Source organism: Oryctolagus cuniculus, chromosome 12 (genome assembly GCF_051225735.1).
Source record: "Oryctolagus cuniculus isolate XC-2025 breed Fujian yellow rabbit chromosome 12, ASM5122573v1, whole genome shotgun sequence".
Taxonomy (NCBI): domain Eukaryota; kingdom Metazoa; phylum Chordata; class Mammalia; order Lagomorpha; family Leporidae; genus Oryctolagus; species Oryctolagus cuniculus.
Genome location: NC_142878.1, coordinates 105,316,169 through 105,339,768, shown reverse-complemented (window position 1 = coordinate 105,339,768; position 23,600 = coordinate 105,316,169). Strand labels below are relative to the sequence as shown.

At 49.8% G+C, this 23,600-nt stretch overlaps 1 protein-coding gene and 1 pseudogene across 1 annotated transcript; both read left to right on the top strand.

Annotated features, from left to right (window-relative positions):
* The first annotated feature begins 3,985 nt into the window (after nucleotides 1-3,985).
* Nucleotides 3,986-4,896, top strand: LOC103345137 (sorting nexin-2 pseudogene; annotated as a pseudogene).
* A 3,350-nt stretch (nucleotides 4,897-8,246) lies between these two features.
* On the top strand, nucleotides 8,247-20,531 carry ANKRD34C (ankyrin repeat domain 34C). The gene is made up of 2 exons (XM_002721598.5): nucleotides 8,247-8,940; nucleotides 18,758-20,531. Exon 2 carries the CDS (start codon nucleotides 18,802-18,804, stop codon nucleotides 20,413-20,415), a length of 1,614 nt encoding a protein of 537 aa, XP_002721644.2. The 5' UTR covers nucleotides 8,247-8,940; nucleotides 18,758-18,801; the 3' UTR covers nucleotides 20,416-20,531.
* The last annotated feature ends 3,069 nt before the right edge of the window (nucleotides 20,532-23,600 follow it).

Below are 23,600 nucleotides of genomic sequence, written 5' to 3'. Positions count from 1 at the left end.
GACCAGGGAGTAAACCAGTAGATTGATCTCTCTCCCTCTGTAACTCTGCCTTTCAAATAAATAAATCTTTTAAAACAATACTGTCCTGTGGGTGACTTGTTCCCAACATGCACTGAATGAACCAGAACGGGCAATCCAATGAAACTTTCTCTGTGTTTCCATCCACGAACACAGATTGGAAGAGACGGAAGCATCCCAAGGAGTTGTTTTCAGAAAGCATTTCTCGGACCCTTGAGGGTCTCACCCAGGTAGACTCCACAGGCACTCAAGAGAGAGAGCCTTCTGTGCACTGACCACAGGACTGGCCTGGGGAAGCCATGGGCACGTGTGTGTGGACTTGGCCTTGAGAGCTATGGTTGGGGAGACTTTCCTCTGTGGGGGGCTTTGCTCTCATTATCACAACTCCCTTGGGAAGCTCTGAAGTTCTGTATCAGCCTGAAGCTGAAGATTCTTTTTTTTTTTTTTTTTTTTGACAGGCAGAGTGGACAGTGAGACAGGGAGAGACAGAGAGAAAGGTCTTCCTTTGCCATTGGTTCACCCTCCAATGGCCGCCGCAGCTGGCGCGCTGCAGCCAGCGCACTGCGCTGATCCGATGGCTGGAGCCAGGTGCTTCTCCTGGTCTCCCATGGGGTGCAGGGCCCAAGCACTTGGGCCATCCTCCACTGCACTCCAGGGCCACAGCAGAGAGCTGGCCTGGAAGAGGAGCAACCGGGACAGAATCTGGCGCCCCGACTGGGACTAGAACCCAGTGTGCCGGCGCCGCAAGGTGGAGGATTAGCCTAGTGAGCCGCGGCGCCGGCTGCCGAAGATTCTTAAGCACAGCTTCAGAGTTTCAGGAAAGACAGAGATCAAAGTCCTTCTCGGCAAAACAGAGAGTACTGCGTGGTTCCTGACGACCAGAACGGAAAGCGCTCTTTGATCAAAACTGTAACCTTGGGGCCGGTGCTGTGGTGTAGCGGGTTAAGCCACTGCCTGCAGTGTAGGCATCCCATATGGGTGCCGGTTCGAGTCCTGGCTGCTGTACCTCCAATCCAGCTCTCTGCTGTGGCCTGGGAAAGCAGTGGAAGATGGCTCAGGTCCTTGGGCCCTGCACCCATGTGGAAGACCTGGAAGGAGCTCCTGGCTCCTGACTTCAGATCGGCGCAGCTCCAGCTGTTGTGGCCAACTGGGGAGTGAACCAGAGGATGGAAGACCTCTCTCTTTCTCTCTTTCTCTGCCCCTCATTCTCTCTCTGTGTAACTCTGCCTTTCAAATAAATAAATAAATTTTTAAAACTGGCAGTTGTGTGGTACCAGGTTCCAGCCCTCGGAGGATCTGACAGCCACCAGAAGATTCTGTGGGCTCCTTCCAAGCCATGGCGGCCTCATTAGAACGTCTGCACCCTGTTTTCTCAAGTCAGAAGTGGGGGGCAGATTTTCCCTGACTTCTCTCTTATTTGATTCAGTTTCTGAGCCTTTAGATAAGAAATGAAATATGAAAATATACATTTGATAAAGAAGAAATAATTCTTTTTCATATTATACAGTTATATACACAGGAAACTAAGGGAGTTAATTCAAACATTAAGGGAACCAAGAAGATTGGCAGATTTTATTTATAAAAATCAATTGTTACCTTATGTTTCAACTAAATCAAGTTATAAGATAGAATATATCAAAGATACTGTTTACATTAACAAGCGAGAACCTTTTTAAGAATTTATTTGACAGGTAGAGTTACAGAGAGAGAGAGAGAGAGAGAGAGAGACAGAGAGAAAGGTCTTCCTTCCATTAGTTTACACCCCCCCCCCCCAAATGGCTGCCACGGCTAGAGCTGCACTGATCCAAAGCCAGGAGCCAGGTGCTTCCTCCTGGTCTCCCATGGGGTGCAGGGCCCAAGCATCTGGGCCACCTTCCACTGCCCTCCTAGGCCACAGCAGAGAGCTGGACTGGAAGAGGAGCAACCAGTACTAGAACTGCCACCCATATGGGATGCTGGCACCGCAGGCGGAGGATTAACCAAGTGAGCCACAGCACCGGCCCCCTAGTGAGAACATTTTTTACATATCCAGGAATAAGTTTAGCAAGAATGCTCTAATATGAAAGAGATAATGTGCTACTGAGTAAGATGGTTTTATTAAGGGCAAGGGCTGGTAATACACTGAGTAAAACATTCAACAGAAATCCCAATCAAATCCCAGTCTCCTGTGTTAGAACACTACATGATGATTCAGAGTGAGTCCAAAAGATCAAATCCATGATGTGTTTCAGGAGCTGGCAGAGGGAATCCGGGGAGAACCCAGTCCCACGACGTATGAAGCTGTGTTATCAACTTAATGTGGTCAGGGCAGGGGACACAGCACAGATCAGTGGCACAGGGCAAGTTCTCACCACAAATTATTGTTTGACAACGATACTACCCGACGGACTGTTGTAAAAAACTGCATGGGGGGAAGTCAGTTGATTGTTTGGACTGCAGTGGATCTCAATGAACATCTAGTTAATTGCAGAACATGAATGGCAGATGGAGCAAGATTCTAACTGTGAAACATTGAATTACGAGGGTGTGACAAGGTGGGTGGGAGTTCTTCACGTTACTGTGACTTCATCAGTCCGTGGCGTGTAAATGTCTTAAAATATCACATCGTGTCCCATAAATATGTCCAACTCTCACACGTTGATAAAAAGATAGGAAACTTGTGGGAGGTAAAAACGTTAAGATTATAAACAATTTCTAAGCACGATGCTGAAGATGACAATTTTAAAGAAAAATACAAACTGACCCAGAAACCTTACACTTAAAACTCACGTGTGGAAAAGCCAAGAAAATAAAACTAACATGCACATAAAAACATGGGAAACGTGTGTAGTATTGATGCAGGGTAAAATATAAAATATGGAGGGAATAATAATAGAAATTACTAAGGAACTCGGAGAGGCTGTGTCCAATCCGTTCACACACAGATGGGCACAAGTTACACATCCTGTGAAACATGAAACGTCATTGGTTAACTGGAAAAAATGCAAATAAAAATACGAATTATTTTGCCTATCAAATTGTCAGAGATTGAAAAGATTGATAACCTCCAGAATTGGTGAGGATGTAAGAAAATGGTTAGTCTCCTTCTCTGTGGAAGTGTAAGTTTTTATAACCTTCTAGAAGGAGGTTTAGAAATAATGATTCATGGGTTAAATACTGGGGCCTGTGTTCTGATGCAATGGGTTACACTGCTGCTTGCCCCATATGGGAGCAACTGTTCAAATCCTGTCTGCTCTGTTTCCCATCCAGCTCCCTGCTACTGTGCCTGGGAAAGCCATGGAGGATGGGCCAAGTACTTGGGCTCCTGCAACCCACATGGGAGACCCAGATGGAATGCTTGGTCTTAGCTTCCTCCTGGCCCAGGAGATAGATAGATAGGTAGGTAGGTAGGTAGATAGATAGAGAGATAGATAGATAGGGAGATGACATGGAGAGGTAGAGAGAGAGGTGGGGAGAGAGAGAATCCAGATGAGTAACAGCTGGATAATTATAGATGAACGGTACTGAATCTCTCTGGATGTGGAAATCACGAACACTTATTTACGTGCATTTTCTGCTAAACTATGAATCATAATCACTGATGAATAGGAGACATAAATGGGAAATTTGCAGATAGATAGCCAATAAACCCTTTAAAAATTCAACCTGACTCATCATAAGAGAATAAAAACAATGATCTGACATGGTTTGAAATGATCACATTGGCAGTTGTCTCCGATGATGAGCTCCGCTGTGACTGAGGCACATAGAAACATGATCAAGGGATGATGAGAATTAGCACAATCTTTCTGGACAATAACTGTGAAACCTGTAACAAAAGTGCGAAAGTTGTGCACACCTGTTAGTCTAAAACTGAAAATGTTATGCACCAAGGAAACTATCCTGAAATTTGAAAAGGGTTAGCTTCATTGCAGTGGTATTTAAAACTGAGAGAAGATTTGTGAAACTTCAACCTTAAATGGACATTATGGTGCCTGCAAACAAGTCTTTCCACGTTGGTTATATTGTGCCACCAGCTCCAAAAACAAGGATGACTGAGGCCAACGTGGGTGAAGAAGAAGACTCATCACCCACAGAGTTTATAGAAAACTGGAGAGCAGCTCTTGGAAGGTATCCGGATCCTGCTTTCAAGCAGTTCTTGGAAACTCGAAGCTGCTTAGAACAGTCAACACACAGGTCTGGGTGGGGAATGAACATTGAAGATGGTGAACCAGGTGGTGATGCTGTCCACTAAAGGACAATCAAGAAAAGCAGCAGCAATTTGAGAATCTGGTTCAACAACTTGAGAAGCTTCAGGCCACGGTCGAAGCCTTGGTCTGTCATAGGAAAGAACTTCAAGCCAACACAGCTGCCTTTGCCAGGAGTGCTGCCACGTTGGGTCATCCCGGGCAATCCATGTTGCTTGGTCTCAGCTCACAGGGGTTGAGAAGATGGACGAGTCACATCAAGAACAAGTGTTTGCCAACTTGTGTTGTTTTCAGAAGGAATTAGTGATGGCATTCCTCTTCCTGCTGTAGGTTGTTGTTTGACCATCGAATGAAGTGCTGGCAGAAGTGGAAAGATGCTCAAGTTAATTTGCTCCAAGAAAACGTGAAACCGAGGCCAAAATGATGGTTGCTAGCAAACCAGATAGAATGCAGCAAGCTAAAAATGAGATAAGAGAGGAGGAGGCAGAAGTACAACAAGGAGAAAGAGATTTCGAGCGGAGCTCTCTAACAGTTCTGAGAGGTGGAAAGATCTTAGAAAGAAAGAGTAAAGGATTTTAACACTGCCCCCTGGAGTCCTCACAATCGTGGGCACAAACAGTACTGGAGGCTTGCCTACCTGAAGCCACGGCCACGGCCAAGCCGGCAGATGACTCCTGCTGGGAAGACTTAGGATATTCGTCCAGTTACGCTGAATTCCACAGTAAGAACATCTAAAACCATCTAGATCAACCACTAGATACTTTATGAGTGACGTGGGCTTTTGTGTATATGCTCAGACGTGTTATTATTGGCTGCATGTCCTGGCTGTCTTGAACTAAGTGGACTGCGACACGGCATTGTGCAATGCTATGCTGAACTGAACGCCTTTATGTCTCAAATATTTGCATTTAAGAAGAGCAATGCAAGGTGAGAAAAACTTACCCTGGTTTTTTCTTTACAGTATGTTCTGTAGGTTCACTGCCCTTATGATGTAAATTATCAGTGCATGGGTTAATGTTCACTTATATGTTCCTATACAGTAATTATGATTTTGTGATGACACTAACACAAGGATGTTCCTTGTGGGGGAAAAAATGAACCTTCCAGTAGTGATTGATAAAAAGATCATTTAAGATCTGTCCTCAAGGGCCGGCGCTGCGGCTCACTAGGCTAATCCTCTGCCTTGCGGCGCTGGCACACTGGGTTCTAGTCCCGGTCGGGGTGCCAGATTCTGTCCCGGTTACCCCTCTTCCAGGCAAGCTCTCTGCTGTGGTCAGGGAGTGCAGTGGAGGATGGCCCAAGTGCTTGGGTCCTGCACCCCATGGCAGACCAGGATAAGCACCTGGCTCCTGCCATCGGATCAGCGTGGTGTGCCGGCCGCAGCGCGCCGGCCGCGGCGGCCATTGGAGGGTGAACCAACGGCAAAGGAAGACCTTTCTCTCTCTCTCTCACTGTCCACTCTGCCTGTAAAAAAAAAATCTGTCCTCAAATCCATCATACCTAGGTTTTTAAGGTTTTACTGGTGCGTTCTTCTAAGCTTTCAGTAAGTAGAGAGTTAACTTGATAACTTAAGTATTCTTGATAGGAAAAACTGAAATGCTTTTAAAAATCATTCTGTAAGATCAGCTTAACCTTGTAGCAAAACAGAATGAGAACCCCACCAAATCCCCTGAAATGGAAGAAACATGCATTAACATAGGCTGACAAAAACTAGCCTAAAACAAATGACACCAGCCCTTCAGTGTGTATAAAGAATACATTGACCAGAGGGTTCATTTTGGGAATCTACAGTGCTGTGGTTCAAGATGGCATTTCAAATCAGCGAAAAGAGTGGGCTTTTCAGAATCCGTGTTGGAGCCAATGACCTCTCTTTGTCGTTAGATTCTTACTTTACCCTGTGCACAAATGCAATTTCTGGAGCAACTAATAGTCTCACCAACAGAACTGTCACTTGTTCAAACATTTAGGGAAGGCTTCATGGAATTCTGGGGTAGGAAGCCTCCCAAAACGAGATGGAGAACTTAGAAGCCCTGAAAGATAGGACTAGCAGATTGGACTGTGGAAAGCTTAAAGTACTTTCCAGGAAAAATCTCCATGAGCAGTAGCCAGTCATTTACCAACCATGGATACCAGATGGAAATGTTCCCAGAAGCACTGCTGTGGAAACCCAAACGGATAAAGGCCAAATACAAAGCAATATACTTTTTTATTATTTTTATTTTTTATTATTTTGACAGGCAGAGTTAGACAGTGAGAAAGAGAGACAGAGAGAAAGGTCTTCCTTTTTCCGTTGGTTCACCCCCCAAGTGGCCGCTACGGCCAGCGCGTTGTGGCCGACGCACCGCACTGATCCGAAGCCAGGAGCCAGGTGCTTCTCCTGGTCTCCCATGGGGGTGCAGGGCCCAAGCACTTGGGCCATCCTCCACTGCACTCCCGGGCCACAGCAGAGAGCTGGCCTGGAAGAGGGGCAACCAGGACAGAATCCGGCACCCCAACCAGGACTAGAACCTGGGGTGTTGGCATCGCAGGTGGAGGATTAGCCTAGTGAGCTATGGTGCCGGCCAAAGCACTATACTTTTAAAAGATCAATAAAATTGATAATCCTTCAGCAAGGTTGGCAACAAATTTAGGAATGAGGAAGTAGGAAACAGATTACTAGGAATGAAAAGGGTACTCGGAACAGTAGCAAAGGAGATGAAGAATTGAATTGGAATTGTAATCAGGCTCTTTGTGACTCCATGGCAGAAGTTTGCAAATGTCCATGGAGGGTAATTTTTAGGAAAATATAAATTATTAAAATTGACACAAGAAATATTTTGTAGGACAAATAGAATTCATTTGTGCATATAAATGAAATATATACATGTATTAGATACATGCTAGATTTGTACATGAGGTATATAGACATATACTAGATATACATACCACTTATATACACACACACTAGATATATACTGGATATATCTTACATATTAGATATTTAAATAGATATACTACATTATATATATAGACACTAGGTGTATCTAATACACAGATATGCTAGCTATGTAGTATGTGCAAATACTAGGCATATCCATACACTAGTATAAGAATGTATAGATACATGCGATATATACATATATAAACATGAGATACATATATTTATAAATCTATAGATAAGATGTATATATACACACATGTATCATATAGTTTATATATGTGTATATATAATTGATGTATACCATATCTATAAAAACTAGATATGTCTAAAAACTGGATACATAATATACATGACATATTAGGTATATCTGTATAGTAGATATGGATACATAAATATACAAGATACATATGTATGATATATAAATGAGATTTATACCATATCTGTAAGTACTAGATATACCTATGTACCAGATGTATAGATACACAAAGGTACTATATACATATATATAGTATTCATATCTATAAATACTGGGTATACCTATATACCAAAGGTATATCTACACAGATGTACCATATATAGTACACACACACACACATATATATACACAAATGCTGCATATGCACCATATCTATATATTGAATATATCTATAGAGCAGATGTAGAGATACACAGATGTACCATATATAGCATACAAAAGCTGTATAAATACTGGGTACACCTGTAGACCGGATGTGTAGATGCAGAGAGGTCCCATGTACAGCGCCTATGTATGAAGGCTGCACACACACATGTCTATAAACACTAGATGCACCATGCCTAGATGCAAGCCCCTGTTCCCTCCGGAGAAGCGCTCTGCGGGGCGGGGACGAGATGGGGCTCACTTTCTAAACGCCACACTTCAGAGTTGCAGACAACAACCCTCCACCGAGTTTATAAAAAGGAACAGGCACAGTTGGCAAAAGACTCCGCAGGAAGTCCCGGAGCAGTCGGAGCTGTGAGGACCAGCACAGGGAATCGAAGAGCCCCCGTTTCGGGGTTGCACTTGCCCCCACCCCCACCCCGCGCTCTCCCTCTGCTTCTCACTGCCTGTGACCCCCAGGCGTTGGTTGAGGAAGGCAGAAAGGACAAAGGAGCCACGAGTTCGAATCTCTACCTCGGCTAGGGCCAGGGTCTGAGGGCTCCGGGTCCCTGCGCGGGATCTGCGCCCACCCTCTGGGGCTGCAGCAGACGCCCGGGAAGTGCGGGGCCAGTCTGGTCCCGAGGCGCTGGGCGGGGGCGGGGCCGCAGGTGCCTCCCCCGCGGCCGCTCGCCTCTCGCCGCCCTCTCACACCCACACCCGCTCGCGCCAGGGTGCGGAGCGGCTCCCGGGCGCGCGGGGCCAGCGGAGGACGGAGCCCAGGCCGGGGCTGCGCGGGAGACCCGCGAACCAGCGGTTGGAACCGGAGTCGGAGAGGGTGGGGTGGCCACTTCTCATCTTTCTTTCACGCTTTTTTTCCTTTCTCTTAAAGAAGGAAAAAAAAAAAAAAAAAACCCAAACCCTCCCCCGTTCCCAGAGCGACTTGGACGAGCAGGGAGTGATTGGAAGGACTGACGCAGAGGTTTTATTTCTGAGCCTTGGAGAAGTTCTGGGCAAGTCGCCGGCCGGGACGCGCGACGCCCCGGGGCAGCGCTAGCCCCCTGCGCCGGCTCAGCCCGGCCGTGCCCACGGGCAGTTGAGCGCACAGGGGCCAGGCGCCCCACGACTGTGTTTGGCGAGTAATGGTGCTGCTGGTGGGCTGCACCCAGGTGTCTTGGCTCGGCGAGCGTTCCCACCAGGTAAGCGCCCCGCAAGGGTCTCCACGGGGCGGCTGGGTGGGGCCGCTTGCTCCCCAGAAGTCCTCTCTGTTTGCCACCGGCAGGCGCGGGGACCGGTGGAGACAGCCCGCTTTCATCACAGGAAATCGTGGCAGACGGGGGTGGAAGGCGGTGTAAAATGTCTTATTTCTGCCTGGGTGTTCCGCGGCGCGGGGCGGGGGTGGGGGCAGCAGAGCCTGACGCTTTTTGCCGTGAGAGGTTTTGGTCCTGCAAACGTGCGCGACGTTGAAGAGCATTTCCGGGCAACGGTGCGGGAAGCACTTACCGCCCAGGCCCCGCCTGACCCTTCCTTCCTTCCTCGGCCTCCGCTAAGGCGCCCACGGACACCGGCGGCCTCGGCGGGCTTCAGCACCTCGGACAGCGCCCGGCCCCGGGGCGCGCCTGGGCTCCTGCGTCCCGGGGGCCCCCCAGCCGCCGCTCCCCTCCCAGGGCCGCTGCGTCACACCGCCCCCAGCTCCGAATCGGAAAAGCCGACGTGGAGTTGATTCTTTATCTGCTTTTAGCGGCTTTCCTGGATTGTATAAGGAAGGGGCGGAGTAGAGAGACCCCACCACCACCCCGAGCAAACTTGCGCGAATACCGCAGCTGACCGGCTGTGGCTTCCTGGGTTTTAAGTATCCCCAAACTTCTGCAAGCGTGTAAGGTTGGATAAGTGCTTACCGTGGGCCAGGGCCCTATGCCAAGCACTTCCCAGGAGCTACAAGTTTGTGCACTGTTATTAACCTCATTTTATAAATGATGAAACTGACAGGAGAGGACAAGGCCGCTTCCTGAAACCCTGTGTCGGCTGTAACAGTGGGAGCCTGTGCCTGAGCAGAATTTCCTTCGTGAAATAGTCGCGTGCATGCATTTCCAACCCTTGTCTGCACCGAATGAAGCTTCTCTTTTAATTCCACTTTCCACCCACTCTTTGACGTACCCTTGTATCTCTGCACTTCCGATTAGAGGAACGGAGTTTGAATCAGAGGTGCTGCCGCCTACAAAGGTGTGCCCCTAGACAAAGTCACCAACCTATCTGAACTTCAGGCTCCTTGTGTGTGAAGTTAAGAGGACACTTTTCTTGCAGAAGTGTGTGTGTAGGGGGGTGGGGTGGGAGGTAGTCAGAGGGTCTTGAATGTGGAGACACTCAGTAAACTGCAGATTGTGATTGGGTTATGGGAGCAGGGCCCTGGAAGAGACGGAGGGTGAGTAACGAATGCTGGTGCACCTGCCAGGGGCCTGGGCTCGGGGGAGCTCAGTGCTAAGAATTCTGCACGTGGCCATGCAGCAAAATAGTCACTGACTTTTCCAGGATGCTGTAGAGAGTGTCCACATGGTGCCTATCATTTGGTCCTTATTAGCAATTCAGTGAAGGAGGCAGATTTGGGGTTATTCTAGTATCTGGTGGAAGGGTGCTTGCCCTCAGTTACTCAGGTCTGTAGCAGCAGAGCTGGGCTTAGAGACCAGGTCTTCTGTGTTTATGTCCCTCAACCCTGCCTCCAGCGACAGGAATATCCTCTAGAGTATGGGTCACGGAGCTGCACACAGTGCACTATGCAGGTCCCATAAATACGTGAACTCGATGGCTTTCAATGAAGTCTGACCAGCAGAAACAGCAATTTCGTATGGATCAATCAAAAATATCTTTTGATTATGTTCTCTAAGAAATTTAAAGCACTTTATAAAGATCTGCAAAATTTCATATTTACAAAGAGAAGAATTCTTCAAAAAAGTTGTAGAAAAATGGAATTAAAAGTTGAGCTTATTTTGGTGCAAAAATAATCTTTTATATCCACACAGAGTTGTTTCACAATCATCATTTTTCATACACTTTTTGAAGGCCCTTCATGGAGAAGTAGTTGAGAAAATAGAGGAGAAATGGGGGCAAGGCTATACTCAAAATGAATATCAAACATATTATTGCAAAGTTCTAGAAACCTACTCTGATTCACTAAGTGCAGTAAGTGCCTATCTATGCCCCTGCTTGGAGGATCTAAAGAGCTTTTCAGATGTTTGCAAAACTCCTGAGGCTCCTTCTCTTTTCCATAAAGCAACCTCTGAGCTGTCTGAGAATGCTGTCACTGTGCTGTACGGGTGAGATCTGCCTGGAAACCCAGTGTCAGTGCGTCTCAAGAAAGGAGGACTAACATCAAGAGTGCTGTGTCTGTGCGGAAGCAGTTGTTACTTATGTAATTTATAATGGCTCACACGAGCACACCTCACTTCAGACTTACAAAAAGGCACTTCTCCAGCTATCGGCTTGTTTCAGCCTCCTAACAGACCCAGAGACTGGAGCAGTGACAGGAAGGACAAGATCGCAGCATCCTGATTCAGATCTCATGTGGTTTACTTTTACCCACAAAGCCACATTTTGGGGACGGGTGTTAGGTGTGCGGTTGAGTTGCCTCTTGAAATGGCCACACTCTGGATTGGAGTGCCCTGGGTTTCAGTCCCAGCTCTTCTTTCCTGCTAGTGTGCACCCTGGGGGGGCAGTGGTAGTTTGGTCAAATAGATGGGTCCCTGGCATCCTTGTGAAACATCTGATTGAGTTCCCGGCTCCAGACTTCAGCCTGGTCCCGCCTTGGCTGTTGCTGGCATTTGGAGAGTGAACCAGTACATGGGAGATCTCTGTCTGTCTCTGTTTCTCTTTCTTCAGATCCTGGGTTCGGAGAGATAAAAGGCTCAGTTTCTAAACTCGCTGAGAAAGGTTGAACAGGTTAGCTCCTCACAGTCAAAAAAGACAATGACTTTCATAGTCTTGTGGACAATGACATAAGAGCTTCAGGACAAAGATGGTGAACCCTCCCTTCACCTGCTGCTGCTGTTACAGAGGTGTCGTTTTGAAAGTTTGGTGTTGGTTTTTAGTCTTTAGTGCTTCTTCTCCATCCGTTGTGCCACTGGAAGTTATATAAGAGGACTTCATGGGAAGTAGAACTAAAAGATAAGTTTATTTTGGTGCAAAAAATTTTGAAATCCATGTATGCCTAGGTATCTTTGAAAAGTTCATGCAAAATGTGTGTTATGAAAAAACAGTGCATAGATTTCAAAAATGTTTTGCCCTGAAATACCTTTTTAGTATATGTGCTGCCAAAGCGAGCACGAAATATCTTATCTTTTAATTTCATTTTCCATGGTCTTTTAGAAATCTGTCATATTAGTTGTTGTTGTAATGGAGCTGTGTCAAGCAATGAGATGGGGGTGGGGTTGAGATATGACGGAAGGAACTGGGCAGTTTGCCGAGTCCTCCATGTATCCTTATTTTGAAACTATGAGAAAGAACCACTTTGGATTTTGATAATTTTTATTTATGAGAGAGAGAGACTGAAAAATAGCTTTCATCTACTGGTTCACTCCTTAAATGCCCTCAATGGCCAGAGCTGGGAGCCAGGGACTCAATCCAGGTCTCCTGCGTACTTAAGCTATCACTGCTGTCTTTGGGGTCTGCAGTGGCAGGAAGCTGGAGGCAGGAGCCAGAGGCAGGTTCTAAGTCCCACTCCTCGGATATGGGATGCAGGCATCCTGACTGATGGGCTAAATGCCTGTCACATGGGGTTGCTCATTTTTTTTTGACAGGCAGAGTGGATAGTGAGAGAGAGAGACAGAGAGAAAGGTTTTCCTTTTGCCGTTGGTTCACCCTCCAATGGCTGCCGTGGCCGGCACACTGCGGCCGGTGCACCGCGCTGATCCGAAGGCAGGAGCCAGGTACTTCTCCTGGTCTCCCATGGGGTGCAGGGCCCAAGCACTTGGGCCATCCTTCACTGCACTCCCGGGCCACAGCAGAGAGCTGGCCTGGAAGAGGGGCAACCGGGACAGAATCCGGTGGCCCGACTGGGACTAGAACCCAGTGTGCCGGCGCCGCAAGGAGGAGGATTAGCCTAGTGAGCCGCGGCGCCAGCCAAGGGGTTGCTCATTTTTGAAGATGAAAACTTGGTACCTAGACTAGCCCAGGTGGGTGAAATGTCAGCATTCTGGATGTGTAACAGCTCCTCAGTCAGGATTGCTGCCTTTTCCTCCAACAAAATCTAATCTTTCCAGCCTTAGTTGTTCTCAACCTTTATCTTCTGTGAGGTGCAACGGGAGGCAAATCCTCCAGGTCAATTGGACTCTGGTTGACCCTGCTATCCTATCTGGATCAGAATCAGAGTAGCTGAGACTCCTACAAGCTCTTAGATATGGGATGCGGGCATTGCAAACAGCAGCTTAACCCGTTGCAGCCTCCTGTTCCTGATTGTATACATCTCTCTGTCCTTAACACCCAGCACAGAATAGATGGTAAATGCATGTTTGGTGAATGAATGGATGAGGATGAATGAGTAAATGAACAAGTAATTCTGCTGCTTTTGCCAAGATTTGTGTAACTATAAGAACTATCAGTAAAGAAATTAAGTCAAGCTATCAGAAATAGAAGCGTACTCCTTTATTGGGAGGATTCTAAGCTTTGAAGTCCAAATAGCTCAAGACTCAGCTTCTCCCTCTTGCATCACCCCATCTGCACATGCGGCTGGCCCATAGACGTGGTCTTACCCCCAGAATTCTCAGCACTTCAGTTCCTACAAACAGCTCAAAGGAACAGGTGTTTCTCAGCCTCAATTTCAAATCCCAGTCCAGGCTGAGTCAGCCATGCACATGGGGTAGGTCACGTGGTACAAACTCACCTGCCAAGGGCTTGGGGAGGGGGGCAGGGAGCATAGGTATCAGAGAGAAAGGGCCACTCTGAGCAGGCAAAAATGCTCTGAACAGTCACCCGCAGATGAGCCACTTCTTCACCTTGGCTCCAGTTTCTTCACCTGCAAAGTAGGGGAGAAACTTTCCTGAATGGGGCGTCCAGTTAGGGTTGAAGGAAGGCAGCAAGAACACACATATTAATGCCTGTTGAAGTCATCAAACTTCGGACAAAAGGATGAAGGAGAAAGGGAAGGGATGCGTTATCAAGCTCTCCCCAGCTTCCTGCCAAGTGCACTGCTTGCTTGCGTGTGTGGAAGTTGTTTATTCTCTTGTGTCTTGGAAAGGCTATTGGGTGATGAAGGGAGAAGAGTCTCTCTTCCATCTCTTTCTTGTCCCCAATCTCTTATTGGTCAACATCTCTTCTACCAGGGTTAATGCTGCCTCACACGCAGGTTGGGTGCCTTTGTCTGTCCCAGGCACCTGCTGGAGAATTGTGAGGTCAGGTTCAGTTTCTCCTTGTCCATTGAAACCAGGTGTGGGGCCCTCCACCATGGCAGAAGCAGCAGCAGTGACCTGAGTCCAAGACTGTGGAAATGGCATGGCAAGGCCACTCAAGCAAGAAAGCCAGGCCAAGGACAGGAGGAATGGAGAAAGCTATGCAAATCTGGGATGATGCATGCATACTCGAAATGAAAAGAGTAAGAGAAACCAGCATGCCAACGGTTAATGTTAGCCCTGTACATTTTATCTGGGCTACGAGAGTGAGGGAAGAACCTGATTCTGTCCTCAAACAAAGCTCTTGCATTTTCATCATGTAAGGAATTCAGTAAGGAGCCCCACAGTGAGAAAAAAAAATGGTGATAGACAACATGCAAAATAGCTCACTGAGCACACAGAGTGTTCTGGCTGTGGGTGGACTGGATATTCCAGGCCACGGTAAAGAACTTGGCTGCTTTGTCTCACTGCTGCTTTCTCCCTAGGGGCTGGGTCCGGGGTGGGGTTGATTGGGGGGCAAGGCCTGAACCTAGGGGAGGAAGTGGCTGCTGGCTCCCAGTGAAGGGGTGGGAGGACCAGTCTCCGAGGTGGACCATCCTCTTCCTCTCTTCTTCTTTTCCTCCGTCCTTTGATTTTGAAGTAGACCAGAGGTACGTGATTTGCAGCACACGCAACACAAGATAAGATGATCAGCTGTTTGCCCTCCTTCCACCTTCTCTTCCTCCTTCCCCCCGGACTTTCCTTTATTCTACTTTCCCATTATTGCACCCCTGGCAAGGGAGAAGAGAGAATTTCTGCCTCAAGGAGCTCGAGTTCTGTGGCCAAGGTTGACCCAGATCATGGCCAAGATCAATACCCAGTGGAGGGCGTTGCCAAGTCTGCAGCAACACGGGGATTCAGCATGCAGTTTTTATCCTTGGGTGTGTTGCGTGTATGTGTGTGCACACATGTGCATACGTGTGAGAAAGGAAAATAGAACCCAAAGAGAGTGTAGGGGCTATCAGGGGGGTCTTCAAAAAGTTCATGAAAATACACTTTATGAAAAAAACTATGCATGCAGCTCAATTTTTTGCATGAAAACAAACCTATCTCTCAATTCAATGTTCTACAAACCTTTTGAAGTACCCTTGAACTACAATTTCTCATCTATTTTCTCCTTGATGGGTTGTGTCCAGTTTTTGTCCATCCTGAACAGTGCTGCCAGGGTCTTCTGCTTCACATATTCATTAGTAATCCACTGCTGTGAACAGGCCAACCCCAAACGAGAGGCTCAAAACAATGCCTGTTCAGTGGCTCCCATTTCTGCGATGTTGGCCGGGCTCGGGGTGTTTGCTCCGCTGCCCTCATCTTGGCTCACGCGTGCAGCTGTCGTTAGCTGGGGGCTGGCCAGGACCAGGTGGCCCAAGGTGTTCTCACCCCTATCCTGGGGCTGTCAGCTGGAGCTCCAGGTGCCCTTTCTGGGGGCACAGCCCAGACTTCTCTAGGAAGCAGCTAGGTCTTCAGGGATTTTGCACATAAAATTACTTTGGCTGTACTTTCTCGGTCAGAGCAGTCCCAAAGCTGACTCCTCATGTCTATGGCAACATGGCAGGCCATCGTGGCCTTGTGTTGTGGTCTGCCACAGGTGTAAAGTGAGGCATGGAATGACCAGGCTGATGTTTGGGGACACCAACGTACCGTGCCAGCAGGTTCACCCGTCTGTCCATCCCCACCCGTCCTGGGTCCTCGCAGCCTATCTCATTCTCCCCACCTCACTGAGCTGTCGTCAGACTTCCCTGGAGAACTAGAGAAGCTGAGGGCCTCTTTGCGTGCTCACTGGCCATTTGCGTATCCTCTTTCAGAGGGAGTGATTTGTAGGAGTTCTTTATATAGCCTGTGTATGAGTCAGTGGCGTCTTCCTCCTCCCCCTCTCAGATCTGGAGTGATTTTCCTCTTGATTACATAGGAAGTAACATTTGAGCTGCAGTTTGACGGGTGATGAATAATTAAGGAAGAGCAGGGAAGTCTTATAGTTAGAAACATGAACAGTGCCAAGAGGGGGGAGAGTGCAGTGCATTTGAGAAAGAACGAGACTTGCAGGCAGGTCGAGTGTGGTGAGGACCGGAATAGCAGCAATGGTGCTGGCGGTGGGGGGATCCGGCAGATGCAGGTCCCCTCCAGGGATTGCAAGCAAGTGGGTTTCCCCTGCGCTTTCCCCCTCATCTGTCCACCTTGGAAACCCTGCTTCGAGACTTGCAAACTTACCCGTGCGGAGGCCTTTAACACAACCTCCACATGTCGGGCCACAGAAGGGCTAAAATAATCCAAATGGTGGAGAGAGAAGGAAGCTAAAGGCTCACACGCCCTCTCTCTTTCACACTCACGCACACGCACACACATAGAGAAAGTAGATCATGGACATGGAGTAGGACATGGAGGGAGAGAGAGGGAAGGAGAAGCTGAGACAGAGGAGACCTCTTGTCAAGATATGGGAAGACACAGTGTCTTGTTGTGCAGAAAATTCAGTGGAGTCACGGTGACCTCGCAATCAGATGTAGTTATCAGAGCAACGCTTCCAAAGAAACAGGGAATGGCCGAAGCAGACAGAGTGTGAGTAGTTGATGCTTCAGGAGGGGTCGGGGCGAGCAAATCCTGTTCTTCTTCAGAGACTTCAGTGTGGTTTGGGTGTTTTATACACACACACACACACATACACACATATATACACACACACATATATATACACACACATATATACACACACATATACACACATATATACACACACATATACACACATATGTATATATACACATATATATGTATCTTTATATATTAAACTTTTATTTAAAAGGTTTTTTCCCCAAAGTATTAATTATTTATTCAAAAGGCAGACATACACACACACAGATATTTTCCATTTGGGGGGACAGGGACTGGGCTGGGCTGAAGCCAGGAGCCACGAACTCAATCCTACCTCAGTGGCAGGGACTCTGTTACTTTTTTTTAAAAAAATATTTATTTATTTTACTTGAAAGTCACAGTTACACACACACACACACAGAGAGAGAGAGAGAGAGAGAGAGGTCTTCCATCCACTGGTTCACTCCCCAGATGGTCGCAACAGCTGGAGCTACGCCAATCCGAAGCCAGGAGCCAGGAGCTTCTTCCAGGTCTCCCAAGTGGGTGCAGGGCCCAAGGACTCTGGCCATCTTCTACTGCTTTCCCAGGCCACAGCAGAGAGCTGGATCAGAAGTGGAGCAGCCGGGACTTGAACTGGTGCTCATATGGGATGCCGGCACAGCAGGCGACAGCTTTACCCACTATGCCACAGTGCCAGCCCCGGGACCCTGTTACTTGAACCAGCACCTGCTGCTTCCCAGGGTCTGTGTCAGTGGGGAGCTGGAATCAGGAGCAGAGCCGGGACTTGAACCCAGGCCCTCCGACATCCTATGTGGCTGTCCCAAGCAGTGTTTTCACCACTGCACCAATGCCCACCCCATATCAAGTGTTTGGAAAGCTTATATCTGTCTCTCCACTTACACCCAGAGAAGCTTGCATCTGGCTATCTGACAGAGGAGTGCACCTGTTCAGGGTGGTAGAGTGAGACGGCAGGACGTGGATCAGGTGAGAGGGTGGCTGGACTCTGCCTCGTGGGGCACACGGCCCAGCTGCTTGTCAGGACCCTGGAGGCACACACGTCCACGGGAAGGGGCTCTGCTGGGCGAGACGTGGGCCGGTGTGGTCCTCTCAGGCTGACCCGTGCATCGGTGTCAAGTGTGGTGACCCGTGCATCCCGGGGCTGCTCTCTGAGCGTGGGAACTCTTAAGTCCAGAAAGGAGGCGATTGATACCGGGAGAATCAAAGCAGAAAACCCAGGTTTGTCAGATCTCGGCCGAGGGAACACAGGCTTGAGCTTTATTTCCTAATATTGATGAGCAAAAATGCAATTCCCCGGTTCACCCAGAGGGGAAGGGAGCCGGGCGTGATGCCAGCTGTTGCGTGAGAGTCGAAGGAGAATTCTGACACCTGCTGGACAAGTCGGGGCTGCGACTTGCAAAGCAGGCGAGATGTGGATGTGATTGTTTGCATTTGTTTGACTGTTTTCCTCTTTATTATAAGAGTGATGCATATTTATTTTAGCAGCGCAGTGAGAATAAATGAAACCATCTATAAGCCCATTACCCACAGGAAGGGTTAGCATTTTAATGCGTCTCCTACTGGTCTTTCCAATGTACATCTAACAACAGCACACGCCAAGTTGTGTATGGGTAACCTATTTGTCGCGTGTGAGTCATTGCTAAATACCGAGCTTCTAGCAATGAGCAAGCTTAGAACTTAGAGGGCCACCTCCGTGTTGAGTGTCTTGCATTTTCAGGGACTGACCGTGTTCCTGGCCTTCGGTTAACGACCTCTCCCGGTTGAGTATTTTGGGCATGGCACCTCGCGCAGTGTTCACGGTGACTCTGCAAGGTTGGGACTTGCCGTGCCCCTCACTCCCAGAGGAAGGCACCGCCTCCCAGATGCTGAACTTGGCCCGGGTGACCTAACTTGGGATCAGGCTGGGCTGTGACGGTTCAAGGGTCTTGTGTCCATCATCTTCCTGTGCACATCAGCTCTGGAGCACCTGACCTGTCCCCCCCTCTTCTTCCCTCGCTAGGTCTGACTGCCACCGTGGCTCCGAGACCCGAAGCCGTCGCCAGGATGATGGAGGATGACACGGAACTGAGGACGGATGGCAACTCCCTTTTGAAGGCCGTGTGGCTGGGGAGGCTCCGGCTCACCAGACTCCTCCTGGAAGGGGGCGCTTACATCAACGAGAGCAACGACAAAGGGGAGACGGCGCTCATGGTGGCGTGCATCACCCAGCACGTGGACCAGCAAAGCATCAGCAAGCCCAAGATGGTGAAGTACCTGCTGGACAACAGGGCAGACCCCAACATCCAGGACAAGTCCGGCAAGACGGCGCTCATCCATGCCTGCATTAGAAGAGCGGGCGGGGACGTGGTCTCCCTACTGCTGGAGAGTGGAGCCGACCCCAGCCTGGAGGACCAGACTGGGGCTTCGGCTCTGGTCTACGCCATAAATGCGGATGACAAAGACGCACTGAAGCCCCTCCTTGCTGCCTGCAAAGCCAAAGGCAAGGAGGTGATTATCATAACAACCGATAAGTCCTCCTCGGGCACCAAAACCACCAAGCAGTACCTCAACGTCCCTCCCTCCCCCAAAGTGGAAGGCAGGCAGTCGCCACCCCTGTGTGCGTCCCCCTCGGATGTCCAAGTGACAGCTCCAAGCCTGGGCTCTCCGCCCAGGGAGAAGGAAGATGACTTCTTCAGCCTCCAGACAGGGCACTCAAGTGGCTACAGCGCCTCCAAGGCCCTCCACGAGCCTGGGTCGCCCACCAGGAGGGTGGGCGGTCTCAAGAGGGCCCGTTTGCCACAGCTGAAGAGGTTGCAGTCTGAGCCGTGGGGCCTGGTGGCGCCATCCGTGCTGGCAGCGTCCGCTCGGCAGGACGAGGCCCGCGGCTCTGGCACGGACAGTGAGGTCCTCAAGGGCATCGGCGACGCATCCCTTGTTAAACGGGGGCCCTTGTCCAGGACCAGCAGCACGGACGGCAAGGACCCCACGCTCTTCCCCACGGTCACGGAGCAGGTGCTGAAGATCCCGGGTTCTTCAGCACCGGCGGCCTGGAAAGCGACCTATGAGAAGGGTCAGGCCCCCCACCCGCGTCTGGCCAGGAGGGGAACCCTCCCTGCTGACCAAGAGAAGGGGGGTGCCGGCCCAGCCGGGCCCTCAGCTCTCAAAGAGCCAGCCTCCCTCAAGTGGCTGGAAAGTGACCTCTACAGCCTGGATTTTCAATCAGGGGCAGAGTCGCCCAGCTCCAGCTCCGTCTCCCTTGAGCCAGGCAAAGGACCCTTAGACAGGAGGAAGGTCAACAGCTCCCACTTGTCCCTGTTCCACGGCTCCCGGGAGTCCCTGGACGCCGTCCCCAGCACATCTCCCAGCTCCGCGCGCCGCAGGCCCCCGCACCTGCTGGAAAGACGAGGCTCTGGGACCCTGTTGCTGGACCGCATCGCTCACACCAGGCCCGGCTTTCTACCCCCTCTGAACGTGAACCTGAACCCTCCCATCCCAGACATTAGATCTGGCGGCAAAGCTGCTTCCCCACTTGCCAGTGGGTTGAAGTCCATGGTCCCTGTTGCTCCAAGTTCGCCCAAGAGAGTCGACTTGAGAAGTACAAAGAAGTTGCTTAGGAGGCACTCGATGCAGATCGAGCAGATGAAGCAGCTCTCGGGCTTCGAAGAGATCACGACCTAGAAGCGGGGAGAAGGGCTGCTCTTTCCTCTGCGTCCGTAGCTTAGGAGAGGGACGGCCACCCAGGCGGACACGGCCGCACCCCTCTGCATCCCCACCCCTCCTGAATGTCCCGGAGTGGTCCCAAATGGGTGCAGGTTCACTTCTGAAACAGACCCAGGGGTCATCCCAGAATCCCCCCTTCTAGAATAATCCCTGGGTTTCTAGAGGCCTAATTGTGAAGAGCTCAAGGTCATCAGGTTTTGCAGATAAAAATCACACACACACACATATGCACACACACACATGCACCCACATGCAAACACACATGCACACAACACACACGCACATGCACACAATACACACACAATACACACACGCACATGCGCACACATACATGCACACACGCACCCACATGCAAACACACATGCACACAACACACATATGCACATGCACACACATACATACACACCCGCACATGCACACACATATATGCACACACACATGCACACACATGCACCCACATGCAAACACACATGCGCACACATACACACACATGCACACAATACACACACGCACATGCACACACATGCACATACACACACATGCACATGCACACACACACACGGGTTCTCCAAAGAAAGGAAATTGTTAGAGTTCAAACATAGCAAGTCCACCGAGGGACGCTGTGCACACCAGGTGATTTCTATCACACACCCAGAAAATGATTTTGCAAATTGCAAGGTGGTCTTGGGGGCGTGTCATTTCCTACAACGCTATAAAGTGCCTACAAAGACGGTGAGGCTTCCACGTGAGCTAGAACGTGGGAAATCTCTCAAAACCAATCCCTGGGTTGCCGTGTCTGGGTGCTGGGTCCTATTTGATGGGGTGCAAAGAGAAATCCCCATCCAACTAGCCCTGCCGTGTGGGTCCTGCCTCCTTCTGTGGCCTGGGCACTGGCCAGCCTGCCTGGGAGAGATTGCTCAGAGCTGCCTTCAGAGAATCCGCTCACATACCAGCCTGAACCTGCTCCGAGTCCCTAGGGGCCACAGAGCCATCAGACCCCCAGGAGCTGGTGGGCGACAGCAGCGGGTGCCTCGGCATGAAATTTCCTGTGGAGACGAGACCTCCCCAGGCCCCAGCCCCGACACAGGCTCCGGGTTGGAATCTTGTGAGTCCAGGTGAGCTAACTTGGAGCTGAGCACGATGCAGTTTGTAGAACAGACCCGTAGGAAGTGTTTCCAGATTATTCTTTTTTTTTATTTTTTGACAGGCAGAGTGGACAGTGAGAGAGAGAGAGAGACAGAGAGAAAGGTCTTCCTTTTCCGTTGGTTCACCCTCCAATGGCCGCCGCGGCCGACACACTGCGGCCGGTGCACCGCGCTGGTCCGAAGCCAGGAGCCAGGTGCTTCTCCTGGTCTCCCATGGGGTGCAGGGCCCAAGCACCTGGGCCATCCTCCACTGCACTCCCTGGCCACAGCAGAGAGCTGGCCTGGAAGAGGGGCAACCGGGACAGAATCCGGCGCCCCAACTGGGACTAGAACCCGGTGTGCCAGCGCCGCAAGGTGGAGGATTAGCCTAGTGAGTCGCGGCGCTGGCCCAGATTATTCTTAAGAAAGCTTAATGGGATCTACCAAAGCCAGACTGACACCTGCTGATGGGGTGTGCACGGGCTCCCAGGTTGGAAGCAGGAAGGATCATTTCTCTTTGTAGCCTAAAAATTACAGGCAATTCACGAAAAATCTGGCTCCTTCTGCGGCTGGGTGAGCGAGGTGACAGGAGGTGTGCAGAGGTAACCTGCACAACAACCTTTTCAAGTGGCTTTGAACAAATCCAGAGCAGGAAGAGGAGAGCACGTGTGGCGTCATGTGGCCACGGTTAGGTGAAGATGCCCCTGGCTATTTCCCATCTCACTAAGAGGTGTGTTTGAAAGGTCAGTAGCTCCTGGGGACAGCATCCTGCAGAGAGAAGAGGAACGGCTTTGAGTCTGACAGAGCTGAGTTTGCATCCCGGCTGTGTGACCTGAAGGAAGCAGCTTACCCTCTCTGAGCCTCTGTTCCTCCAGCTACAAAAATGCCGTTAGCCACACTCCACTCTACAAGGTCGCGGTAGGGACTAGAGGTCATTATAAGATATGAAACAGTCTGCAGTTGTGCCTAGAAGTTACTGGAAAAGAGGTAGCAAGTTTTTTAAAAAAGTATTTGTCTATTTGAGATGCAGAGTGACAGAGAGACAGAGAGGGAGAGAGATCTTCCCTCCGGTGGCTCACGCCTCATGTGCCCTCATCAATCTGGGCTGGGCCAGGCAGAACCCAGGAACCCGGAGCTATGTCTGGGTCTCCCACACGGGTGGTGGGGGTCCAGATAATTTGGCCATCATTGGCTGCCTTCCCAGGTGTGTTGATAAGAAGCTGTGTCAGATGCAGAGTACCTGGGACTCGGACTGGCACCGCAACGTGGGATACGGGTATCCCGAGAGGTGGCTTAGCCTGGTGCACCCCGATGCACACCCAAGGCAGCTAACTGTAATTATTTCTAGCTACCTCTTAAGTTTCAGAATCCCGAATCGTACACAACGTGCTACGCAAAGTGGAGTAAAGTCGAGGTGCAAATTCTGGGCCTCCTGAGATCTCCTTGATCCAACAGCGCTGCTTCCTAAGCGTGTTTGTAAAGAAAGACTTCCACATACGATCTCGATGTTTCTAAAGCATCTTGTAGGAATTTATCTGATTCCAGAATTAAAAAAAAGTGTCAGTGAGGCTGGGCACTGGGCCGAGTGCTTCATATGTCCCACAGCAGAGGGCCTTGGCCCGTGGTGGCTCTGCTCCTGCTAACAGGCGCCACTGGAGGCAGCAGGTGACAGCTCAAGTGGCCAGGCCCCTCCCACTCATGTCGGAGGCCTGGATTGAGCTCCTGGCTCCCAGCTTTGGCCTGGCCCAGCCCTGGACATTGTGAGTATCTGGAGAGTGAACCAGCATCTCTCCATCTCAAATATATATATATACACACACACACACACACACACACATATAATAATAGTAGTAGCAAGGGACCAGTGCTGCAGCACAGCTGGTTAAGCCGTGGCTATGATATCAGCAGCCCGTATGAGTGTCAGTTTGCGTTTTGGCTGCTGCACTTCCAATCCAATTCCCTGCTAATGCACCTGGGAAAGCAGTGGAAGGTGGCTCATGTACTTGACCCTGCCACCCA